This window comes from Antechinus flavipes, chromosome 1 (genome assembly GCF_016432865.1).
Source record: "Antechinus flavipes isolate AdamAnt ecotype Samford, QLD, Australia chromosome 1, AdamAnt_v2, whole genome shotgun sequence".
NCBI classification, from domain to species: Eukaryota; Metazoa; Chordata; class Mammalia; order Dasyuromorphia; family Dasyuridae; genus Antechinus; species Antechinus flavipes.
The window spans coordinates 429,100,344-429,112,911 of NC_067398.1; the positions used below are offsets into that span (position 1 = coordinate 429,100,344).

Consider the following 12,568-nt stretch of genomic DNA (forward strand, 5'->3'; position numbering starts at 1 on the left):
AAAAACCCAAAAAATGAAATAGATGCTCATTTACAAAAATACAAAATATTTATATTAAATAACTTGGCCTCAGAAAAAGGTATTGAAAAAGCCAAAAAATAAATTCCTCCTCCCCCCCAAAAAAACTTTGAGACCAAGTATATTTACAGGAAAACATTTTTTTTTTTTAAGAATCAAAGAACAATTCCAATAATTCATTTGGAACATTTATAGTATTTTCTAATTTTGCAAGCAGACCACAAAAATAAGAAGTAATCTTACCAAATTCCTTCAGTGATCCAAATATGATCTTTATTGTTAAGCCAAAAAAAGTAAAAACAGAGAAAAAAGACTAAATCAATATCATTAATAAATAATGCTGTAAAAATTTCAAATAAAATATTTTCAAAGAGACTACAGCTTTATATCAAGGAAAAAATGATACTCAAATTAAATTTAAACCAAATTAAATAAAAATTAAATTAAAGACAAAAAAATAGGAAAAGTATAACTGATCATATGTTAATAACAACAAAAATTTTGTCAATAGATGCTGAAATGGCTTTTGGCAAACTACAGTATCTATATCTGATTTGTAGTTTTTGTGTGTGTGTGTGTGTGTGTGTGTGTGTGTGTGTGTGCGCGCGCGCGCGCGTGCGCATTTAAAGAAAACAGGAAATAAACAGGCTTATTATAGTAAATTAATAGATATTCTGTGCCAAAATCTAGTATTATATGTAATAAGGACGTTATTGGCCTTTCCAATAAGATAATAAGATCAGGGCCAAAGCAAGGATGTGCCCTGTTACTATTTGATATAGTGTTAAAAGGGCTATAGCATCAAGACAACAAGCACAAATTTGGGTAATAAGCATAAGCATTGAAGAAGCAGAGAATATTATAGTGTAATTCAAGAACCCCCTAAAAATACAACTTAAATTTAATTGAAAGAAATTATAAATAATATTACAGAATTTCCCCCAAGAAGAAAACCCAAATCCACCCACATAAATCTTTAGCAATTTTGTGTGTTATAACAATACTCAGCAAAATGAAAAAAAGGAGCATTGGGATTTAAAATAAATACAGAATGTAAAAAAAAAAAAAACTTGGGTCCTCTTACTAATATTTAGAAATAGAATATTTCTTACTAATATTTAGAAATAGAAAGTAGCAAAACACTTTACAGAAAAAGATCTAAATATATAGAGAAATGATTCATTGTTTGTAGTTATCCCAAACCAGTACACCAAAAATTATTTAAAAAATAATTAGTGCCTAATTTTAGGCAGAAAATTAACTGCTTAGTCAATGTCATACTATTAGACTCCCAAGTGATTTACATTATGGAACTAGAAAAAGTAGTGGCAAACATTTTTTGCAGTAAATCATCAAAGCAGTAATCATCAAAAACCATTTGGCACTGGTTAAATAAATAGAGAAATTGATTAACAGAATAGGCAATAAGCATAGTAGCTTAGACAAACAACCATAGTAGCATAGAATAATCTTATAGATAATCACAAAATCCCAGCTTCTGCAGCAAGGACTTTTCATTTAGCAAAAACTATTAGGAAAACTGGAAAGCAGCCTGGCAAAAACTAGTTATAGATCAATATCTCACCATATACCAAGTCAGGGTACAAATGTTTACATAACTTATATAAACATAAAAAAATCTAGATTTTACATCTATGAGAAGAGTTAATGGCCAGAAGAAAGGATGAAGGGGATCAAAAAAGATGAGGAAATTTGGATTACATAAAATTTAAGTCTTTTACTGAAACAAAATCAATGCAGCTGTCATTAGAAAGGAAGTAACTATCTTGGGGGATGGAGGGAACTTTTATAGCAAGTTTTGCTGTTAAGGAATCCATTCTCAAGATAGATGAACAACTGTTTTCAAATCTGTAAGAATTAGCGATTCCCCAGTTGGTAAATAATGAAATACATGAGTGGGCTGGGTTGTGGTTTTTTTTTTCTTTTGCAGGAAGTAGGGAATGACATTTTAATCATTTTATTAACAAATCCAACAGGTTATTACATTAAAAAGGATGGTCATTTGGGCATCTCTTTTAGACCAAAGACAAACACTTCAAGGTTTTCTTGGGACTTATAAGGCAAGACTGTGAAAGGAAAAATGGATGATGCTTAACAAAAATCAAAGGGGAAAAGTAGGTGTCTCCCTTCCTCTAGAAACATCTGGTGTAGTCCTTTGGCTCTGGTGTGGTCTGTTTTTCTTCACCTCAGGTCATTTAAAAATTTTCTACAAAATTAGTCCCAAACAAACTTCTAATTTATTTAAACAGGCTTTTTTTTTTTGTTTTTTGCATTTCAATAGTCTTATTGAAATGTCACTTTCTTAATACTAAAACATAAGGGTATTTTGTTAGGTTACTTCAGCCAACTTATGTTTGCACTGATTAATTAGAAAGGAAATTCTTCAATAAATCAGGATTTAGGAGTAACTGAAAGTGCATCTGCAAAGTGCTTTACAAAATGAAGTTTAAGACATGAAACTGCTTCTTTGGTTTATCTTTAAAGGAAGCATTTTGGTTTGGGGTTTAGGAGAGTTTGGTTTTTGATTTGTTTTCTACAATATGATGTCAAAGGGAAATTTGAACTAGTTACAGCTATTGTGGAAGTTGTTATATATTGCACTGGTGATATGCTTTCCCAACCCTATATATGTCAGTTTAGATTCACTAATAGCTAACCTTAAATGCTCCAACTACCACATAACTTAAATTAACTTAAATCTGTATAGACAACTCATTTTGGTCTAAGTTGAGTTGTTACAGGAACATTATCCCATAGGTATTGCTTTTAAATACAAAGCACTACTAACATCCAGTTTCATACTAATAGTAATCCTTATTTAAAAACTGAGCAAGCCATTTACAAAGGAAGAAATGCAATATACTAAAAGTTTTATGGGGAGAAAAAAGCTCCAAATCACAAATAGAGAACTGCACATTAAGACAACTTTGAGGTTTCACACTCATCATTTCAGAAAAGTTAACCCCAAAATGGAAAATAATAAATGTTGAAGGGGTTATGAAAAAATAGTTTAAATAAATTGGTGCTGAAACTGTGACTCAGTTTAGCTGTTCCAGAAAGCATTTTAGAACAGTGCCTCAAAAGTTATATGTTATGCATACCCTCTCACTCAATAATGCCACTACTAAGCCTAACCTCAGAAATACTAACTAAATTGGATAAATTTTTAAAAATCAGATATTAACAATAGCAAATGAACAAATTTCTCCAGAATAAGACATGAATAGTTGCATTCTGCTCTAGTAGAGAGTGTACTTATACTAGTGGGATTAATCATTCTCCCAGTCTCCCAGTTCTGCTACCTCTTGTCATTTTGGCCAACTCTGCTAGTCTGTGGGATTCATTTCCCTCATTTGTCAAATGAGGTCATTGTGTTCAATGATTTCTGAAGTCTTTTCCTGCCACAGGGTAGATATGACATGCAAGTCTTTTGCTCAGTGCCAGGATGTAGCACAAGTAGGAAAGGAAGCAGCATGCCCACTTGGTCCCAAGAGCACAGGGGAATGTCCACCATCTCATTTACCCACAAACTTAGCCATTTTTCCATATGAACTTGAGAGGCGAATTGAACATTTTCTTGAGTGAATTCACAAACATTTTTACATATATATATATTTTGCAGATATAAACTTGCCACATCACACCTTTCATTTTTTCCTTCTACTATACACAGCTGCAAATTCCCAACATAAAAGTGAAAATGAGGTTACTAATAAAAAAGGGAGAATTCTTCAAGTTGAACACATTAAACATGTGAATGTTGAAAATTGACTATATTTTATTCTTTAAAACTTGGTCAGTATATGGCAGCTCTGGAATAACAAGACTATTTCCTAGTATGTTGTCTTTTATTTAATGGTCATTCTTTGATTGAATTAATTTGATTGAATTTGCTTAATCAAAATATTTTTTACCTCTGTTCTGTATAAAGGAAAGTTTATTGTTACTTCTTGGGTAACAAGTATAATAATGCTAACTATATATGTATCATATTACCTTTTTTAATGTAAAAAGAAAGAAATATCCCCTGTACATTGATATTTTACTATATCTTTGTCTGTCTAAAGATATCTTCTTAAATAATTCATTAAAATGTTAATGTAAACTTGTCTAAATAGAATCCCCCTGATATCTAATCAAATATTCTTTTATGGAATCTTAAGAATGGATATTTGTTAAACTTTGTTTTAAGCTTTGTTTGCCCTGTAGTTTCCACGTGGGGATTGAATTCTTTTCTGGGTAAAGAGCTAGTTTTTTAAGTTTGTTTAATATGTTATCTTATTTAAGAATCCAGATAGGAAACTGGTTTCAGATCCTTATCATATGATAAGATAAAGATACTGTCTTTATTTTTAGATCCCAACTTGGATATTGGATCTGGACATGATACCTGTGGAGAAACATCTTCAGAGAGTTACAGTTCTCCTTCTAGTCCACGGCATGATGGAAGGGAAAGCTTTGAAAGTGAAGAAGAAAAAGACAGAGGTTGGATTTGTGGCATGTGTGTCTTGTCTCTTAAAACAGAAACCTGATTGGACATGTAAATAAAAGTTATGGGTTTGTTTTTCTTACTTTTTTTTTTTTAACAGTCTGCTGCTCTTGGAAGAAGTGGATATAGTCTGAAAGTAACTGCTTCTATCAAAACTGGACTTAGTTTAAATTGCTTAGTCAATATCTGAAAGTCTAAAACATTCTGAAGCACTTATATTTTCCTAAGAATGTCTTTATTTATCTTTAGCTTAATTGATTCATTTAACCTAATAACTTTCTCTCCTAGTTGTAGACCCTCTTTGAACATAATGCTTTCAACAGATAGTAGTAAAGTTGATGATTTTATAATCTTGTATATAATCTTTAAAATCTTACTGATTTTAGAATCTTATGTACATTTGTATGCATGATGAAGATGAATAGGAAGAAAGGGTTACCACAAAAGGTAGTGTCAGAAGATATTTGAGTAAATGTGAGAGAATGTGTAATTAATTATTCTCATAACTTGATTAATACTGGATTAGTTGCATCAATCAGATGTACCCCTTTTCTGTGGACTCAGAATCTCCTATAAACAAATATTTACCTTCATATAGATAAATACTGTGAAATCTACATTTCAGCTCTCAAGTGAGATGATTTTTTGAGGTACAACCTAAAATTTTTCAATGCTTAAATTTTCTACATTATAATAATGTAATATGACAAAGCAGTGAGACTGAGTTTATATATTTACCCCTGTACAACTAAGATCTTTCTAGCTTATCAAAACAAATACTAAACATTATAATAGCTTTTATAGGACATGTAATAGTTTTGGCTAATAGCGATTGCCTGTCGGTGTCTTTAGTCTTAAGGTTCTACTACATAAATATTAACTCTTGTTATTAGATATTATAGATAGATATTAACTCTGTCTTGGTAGACAGAATTTTTAGTAGAGGGAAGACAGATCAAAAGAAACTAACCCACAGTCAGCATCCATGAGTCATGTGATGGGTGAGTTTGAATGAGGATAGGTAAACAGTATAGGCAGTTAAAGCAAGAGAGTTCTGTGATTCAGCTGCTTATTTGAAATGTTTCTCCCTCTACCCCACTTTCAGGTAAACTCAGGCTTAATGTAATGATGATTGATACTTATTTCACTTTAAGGATTAAAAAGCATTTTAATACATTCTCTCTTCAATCTCATGAGAACCCTCTGAAGTAGATAATACAGGTATTATCCCCATTTTACAGGCAGAGCAACTGAGGCTAAGAAAAGTTGTAACTTGTGCATGGTTACTCAACTAGGAATTTTTGGAGATAGAATTTGAACCTATGTCTTTTGACTCTGTACTGCCACCCACTTCAAGAGTCAGTGATTTCATAGGTCTAGATATTTCCTTTACTGGTGTAGATTGAGACTTTAACAGAACACAAATGTAGCCTCAAAAAATCCCTCGTGTGCTATGTATTCTGTAGGTGTCAAGCAATTGGATCTTTTTTTTTCCCCTCCAAAATTAAGCAAGAAAGAATTTGTAAACAAATCAACCAGGGAATATTTTTCCTTTGCAATATTTTTACCTGTGGTATTGTGTTGAATACTATTTTATCACAAAAAATGATTATATCTAGTTGATAATGCTTCACTAATTTGAAAGGCATACCAGGTAACTACTGATTTTACAGTTATTATAAAAATTTTAAAATTCATGATACCTATATCCCAACTTATATTTATGCAGAAAAAAATCTGTAATCATTATATGTGATCTTCATGCATAAGTCTATATAGTATATAATTTAAAGAAAATAATTTGAGGAAATGGGTTTTTAAAGTCTAAATCAGATTTCAATCTTTCTTTCCATTGAACAATAAAGTCTAGGAACCAAGTGACAGAATGTCAGTATCAGCATTTTAAATGTCCGAATGTGTTCTAAATAGAGAAAATTTAGCTCTGATGGGTGTATTATTATATTTTTGATTCTCTTGGACCATAGAAATACATTGTAATTTACTCTGGTACTCATACTAATTAACTGCTATTTTAAAAGTAAAAAAGGCAATTTCCTGTTTCAATTGACATTTTAAGGGTGAGAAACATTCCATCTCAAAATACAATCTCTTGTCCCTACTTCTCAAATTTTGAGCTAATATTTTAGTAGTAATGTATGTTTCAAGTGTAATCTGAGATAAATATGACCAGCACTTAGCAATGCAAGATGGAATCAAGTGGAGTTTTTTTCTATGTTGATAAAAATTTTTAAGTACTTAAATAATTTTGAACCTTTATATAAAGTGTTTTGCTAGCAGATTTTTATTTTATGATATTTATTCTTGGTATGGTTGCTGTTTGGCCTGAGTTTTTATCTCTTTTCTATTTTCAGAACTCACTATTTTTTGTTGTGACAGGAGGGGGAAATGATCAAGTTGGGAGAAGGGGTCATTTCTTTCACAGTTCAAAACTCAGTTGTTAGTTTATAACATTCTAAACTAATATTTAAAATGAGACATGAAAGTAATACTTATATTTTAACCTTCACTTATTTATTTCCATTAGACACAGACAGCAATTCTGAGGATTCAGGGAATCCAACTACAACCAGGTTTACAGGTTATGGCACTGTCAACCCATCTACTGTCAATATCAAACCACCTGCTCAGATTTCTTCATTAGGAAATGAGAATGGAAATATTTCAGAGGATCCTTTAAACCCTTCTAAATATCAACACATTTCATTTATGCCTGCCTTACACTGTGTTATGCACAATGGTGCACAGAAGTCTGAAGTTGTTGTCCCTTCACCCAAAACTGCTGAAGGCAAAGCTGTGGGGATGCTTGTTACTAGTCCAGTTGCTATTTCTGCAATACGAGAATCTACAAATTCAACACCAGTTGGAATATTAGGACCAACAGCTGCTTCTGGAGAATCAGAAAAACGTCTTGAGCTCTTGCCTTCCCCTTTACCTGTACCATCCCCTTTCCTTCCACATACTGTCCAGCCTGGTAGTCCAGCTTTGCACTTGGCAATACACAGGCTAAAAATACCATCTCCACAGGGACCTTCAGAGAGTTGCACAGTAAATGTTCCACAACAGCCCACGGGAAACTTGAGCATTGGATCACCAAACACTGCCTTTATTCCAGTCCACAACCCAGGTAGTTTTCCAGGATCTCCAGTTGCTACCACAGATCCCATCACAAAGTCTGCATCCCAAGTGGTAGGACTGAATCAAATGGTGCCTCAAGTTGAGGGAAACACAGGAACAATCCCTCAGCCTACCAATGTAAAGGTAGTTCTTCCATCTGCTGGCCTCTCTGCAGCAGCACAGCCACCAGCTTCCTACACTCTACCAGGCTCTCCCCTTTCTGCTAGTGTGTTACCTAACCAGAATACAAATGTGCTAAATACAGCAGCAACATCAACTCAATCAGCTAGTACAGGGGTCAGTCAGGTCCAGTCTTCTATTCCTCCTGCAGTTCCTACCCATACACCAGGCCCTGCTCCTAGCCCAAGCCCTGCTTTAACACACAGTACTGCACAGAGTGACAGCACATCTTACATAAATGCTGTGGGAAATACTAACACTAATGGGACACTATTACCTCCCCAGCAAGTAGGGTCAGGGCCATGTGGTTCCTGTGGACGAAGGTGCAGCTGTGGGACCAATGGAAACCTTCAAATAAATAGTTACTTTTATCCTAATCCAATGCCTGGACCAATGTATAGAGTTCCATCGTTCTTTACTCTGCCATCTCTTTGCAATGGCAGCTACCTCAACCAAGCACATCAGAACAATGGAACCCAACTTCCCTTTTTTCTGCCTCAGACTCCATACGCGAATGGACTGATGCATGACCCAGTAATGGGGAACCAAGCCAACTACGGCATGCAGCAGATGGCAGGATTTGGGAGATTCTACCCTGTATATCCAGCACCTAATGTAGTTGCCAACTCAAATGGATCGGGGCCCAAGAAGAATGGGAATGTTTCATGTTACAATTGTGGTGTAAGCGGACACTATGCGCAGGACTGTAAGCAGTCATCAATGGAGGCCAATCAACAAGGTAATCATGATAACTCCCAAAGGACTTGTTTTTGAGCTTACCAGTCTACCTTGATCATGGTGATTCTGTTATGGCAAAAAGATGTGTCTGTGTGTCTTTGTGTATGTTGTGTATTAGTGGTGAAGTATAAAATGAACATTTCAGAATAGCTCATTTAATTAATTACCCAGGCAGGTTACATAGAACACAGTGAGGTTCATAGAGACTTAGTTTGCAGATGAAGAATGGAACATCAGGGCTTTTAAGCAAAAGCCTTGTATGTTTTCATAGCATTCATAAAAAAAGAGTGAAATTATTCATTCTGGAATGTAAGGTCTCATCACAATACCTTTTTTTGTTTTTTGAACAAGGTCTTGTAAATTATGTTTTTCTTAAATAGTAAGCAAAAATTTTAAATATTGAAAAATTAGATAATAGTCTAGCCATCCAATTATGTTTATAAAATAACTATTTAGGATATCTATGCACAACCAGCCAGCCTCATTCATCAACTCCCAGCAAATCTAAGGTGGATTCATCTCCAAAATTCTACTACATTTGTAGAAACAAGATATTAGAGCAGTGACTTGGGGATGAGTGAATGTGAATTAAATTTAATACAACCAAAGGGAGCAAAAAAAAAAAAAATTATATGAGCAGGACATTGGATGCAATGTTCTCAAACTCTTGTCAACACTACACTCACATTGGCCTTTGTCATTTTGCCAAACCTTAACAGGAAAGACCAGTCTTGATATTTGGTGTTTATTTTAGCCTTTCTTTTTTTCAGAAGATGAAATTCTACATCATTTTAGATTGGACTTAAAGCACAAACTTCATGTTAATGGATTTCTTAAGTAGTTTTATTTACCATTTTGGAACTTAACTAGTGCTGAAGAAAGTGCCTTCTGAAGAGCATGTCCATTTGATATCTTGTAGTGATTTGTAATCCATTTAATTGTAAGCAGTGACTTAGCAGTTCTGTCTTTCCTGTTTTAGGCACTTACAGACTGAGATACGCACCTCCCCCTCCCCCTTCTAATGATACGTTGGATTCTGCAGACTGAAACAAGTAAACATTGCCTCTTAATACACTGAAGCTTGGGGAAAGTGGGAGTGGGAGGGTGAGGAGGGGAAGGAAAGTTTTTTTTGTCTTGCCTTTATATTTCCCCGGATTTCTATGCAGTTGGGATTTTTCATTTCTCTTGCAACAATGTTCCAAAACAAAAGAAGAATACTTTTGAGCCTCTGGTCTCCTGGTTCAACAACAGGCTTGTATGATACATGTAATTAAACACACAGCCAAAATATCAAAGGAAAGCATTGAAGCGTACTTTTTACACTGAAGACTTGACATGTGCAATGTTTACTGCATCTTTTAAAATGTCATATTTAACCTTTGACAGCACTGGTAAAGTAGTCATATGGTTAAGAACAAAACTTGGTCCCACTCCACACTCCTTTCCCCAAAATACCCTTCCGATTTCTCCCTGTACTGCTGCTTTTCCCTCTCCCGTCCTCACTTTATCCACATGCTACATGGGCCTGCATGAGTAATCTGCAGTTTATACTTGTCCACACTTTTGTAAATTGCTCTGCTCATAAATTGAGGGTAAAGTGTTTCATCTTACTCTTAGGAGAGAAATCAGATTCTCAGAATAGTGTGTGTATATATGTAACAAATAGTATAATATACATATATGCAGCACTTGTGTGTCCAAAGCAAATTAAAATATGTGAAAGAAAGGGGAGGAGGTGAAAACCCATATGAACTTGTTCCCAAAAAAAAAAAAAAAAATGGACAAGAGCTTTCTTTTTAAATGGGGGAAAAAAACTTTTTTATTTCCAATAAAATCTTTTAGCCTGTTGATTCAGAGAGACACAAAGTGAACAAAATGGTGTGAATGTTGTATTCCTGTGTGTTTGCATTTGTAATGAAAGATGACAGCCTGTTTTCTTTTTTGAAGTTAGTCTACTTCCGTGTCATACTAAAATGGACACGTTACTTGAGTAAAAAAATTTTTCCTCTACATACTGTTACAGTGTTACCTTGTATTTAGAATGTAAGTGGTTTATTTCAATCTGAACAGAAGCTATGGTTTTCTACAAAAGTCAGGTATTAGTATTATAACCTGTCTCTCGTAGCAAAGTCACTATTTTATAACAGTTTACCACTATGCGTGATTATAATGTGAAAGACTGAATTTTGAGTGTAAGATGGTATTAATCATGTCAGTGTCATGTCACTAAGTTTAATGCTGCTGTTTTTTTTTTAAAGCCAATCTATGTTCTAAATTGCTTCCAGGTATTTTTTGATTTCCTAAAGTGCACTGAGGTTATCTGGAAGATTTGAGTGTATTTTGATAACTGCTGCATTCAACAGCAATGAACAACTACCACTGTATATTCATAGGTTTTTTTGTTTGTTTTTTCAATTCCTCAGTTGATAGTAGGAATAATAGGTTTTCTTTCTAAGGAGTGTGATATCAGAATGCAGCAGAGGAACTTAAATGTTTGGTCTTGAGTCAGACGCCTAACAAATTGCTAAACACAAGGAAAAACTTGAAGAAGAAAAAAAAAGAAGCTTAATTTAATGCTTCATAGGTAGCATCTATATTTATAGCACCAGTGTACATTTTGAAACTTTCTTTCAAGGGTGGGAGGGCAGGGGAAGGGAGTGGGTGGGCACAAAGGGTAGATGAAAGCTTTAATTTAAAAATTAAAAAAAAAAGTTTTAGTAAAGGAAATTATTTTGATTAAAAATATTTTATTTGATCTGGGTATTTTTGGACCACATTATTAAATGAATTGCTAAACTGCAGTTGAGTTGTTCAAGTGAGAGTTTTGATAAGCACCACATGGACCTGCATTGTGAATTACCTGCCAGTTGTACTTTATGGAGCTTATTTTATGATTTAAAATACAGTGTACTGTAAATAGGAGGTACGTTACCTTCTCTTTATTTGTATGTTTACCATATACTTTGATATTTGAAATGTTATGTACTGGAAAGGTCACTTATATTTCTAGAACAGATTGGATTTTATGCAATCTTTTTTCCTTGAATTAACAGCAATAAAAAATGAAAAACAATTTCTCTTAAGTATTTTTGCTTTATTGTTAATTATACTGAAAGTCCTAAGTAAGATAGAATACCATTTACGATATTCTGGGATTTTCTAAGTCAAGAACCCACATGCCTGATGTTGGAGATAATTTCACTACAACAATTCATCTAACTGGCTTTTTCAGTTTCTGTTTCTGACTGATTTTATTTTCTTGGACTTTATTGGGTGAATGATAGCTGAAGAAAATCAGTTTGTATTTGTTAAATAATGACCATCAGGTACTCTTCCAGATTGATATCAAAGCTTATATTTTGCCTCACAATGTCAGAAAAGCCATTTTTGTAGGAACTTTATACAGAAGGCAAAGAATTTAGCTGAATTCTCCAATTTTGTTTGTTAGTGAATTGTTTTGTTAGTCTAGTGGAAAATTGGAAAAAATGCTTTCTAGTCCCCAGTTGGAAATTAATATTTTTAAATGAACTGTGTGAATTGTAGGAGATAGACTCTTAGGTTTCCCCCAGAATAAATTACTGGAGCTACCCTGGGAAGTAGTAGGAATTATGCCTCAGTAGTAATGGACTATTAAACAGTCTTTGCTTTTGTAGTCCAGTGGAAATGAAAAGTATATTATTGGTATAATATAGGACATAATGCATACATAATTTGATCCGTCTTCAGTGTAATCTTAAGACAAGATAACCTGGGTGTGCAGGATTATGGGCCAGGAACACCTATTAACTGGATCCCATTATTGTAATATTTTAGCTTTATAGTTACCCCTTCCGGGTACTCCATTAAATAGGACCATTGTTCTGTACTTTAGAGCAGAGATACTCAAGCAGCTACCAAACAAAACAAATCACATTTTGAGTATTGCTGAACCAGGTTAAGATGTGATTGGGAAATGTTTTAACAAAATAAATTTAAGATATAATAGAA

At 33.8% G+C, this 12,568-nt stretch overlaps 1 protein-coding gene across 2 annotated transcripts in view; it reads left to right on the top strand.

The window, feature by feature from the left end:
* ZCCHC2 (zinc finger CCHC-type containing 2) overlaps positions 1–11,654 on the top strand; it is a 78,213-nt gene extending 66,559 nt beyond the window's left edge. For both annotated transcript variants that reach the window (XM_051969909.1, XM_051969910.1), the window contains 3 exons: positions 4,396–4,524; positions 7,074–8,582; positions 9,561–11,654. In XM_051969909.1, coding sequence (XP_051825869.1) covers positions 4,396–4,524; positions 7,074–8,582; positions 9,561–9,628 — 1,706 coding nt within the window. In that variant the 3' untranslated portion in view covers positions 9,629–11,654. The remainder of the gene's footprint in view (positions 1–4,395; positions 4,525–7,073; positions 8,583–9,560) is intronic.
* Positions 11,655–12,568: the final 914 nt, after the last annotated feature.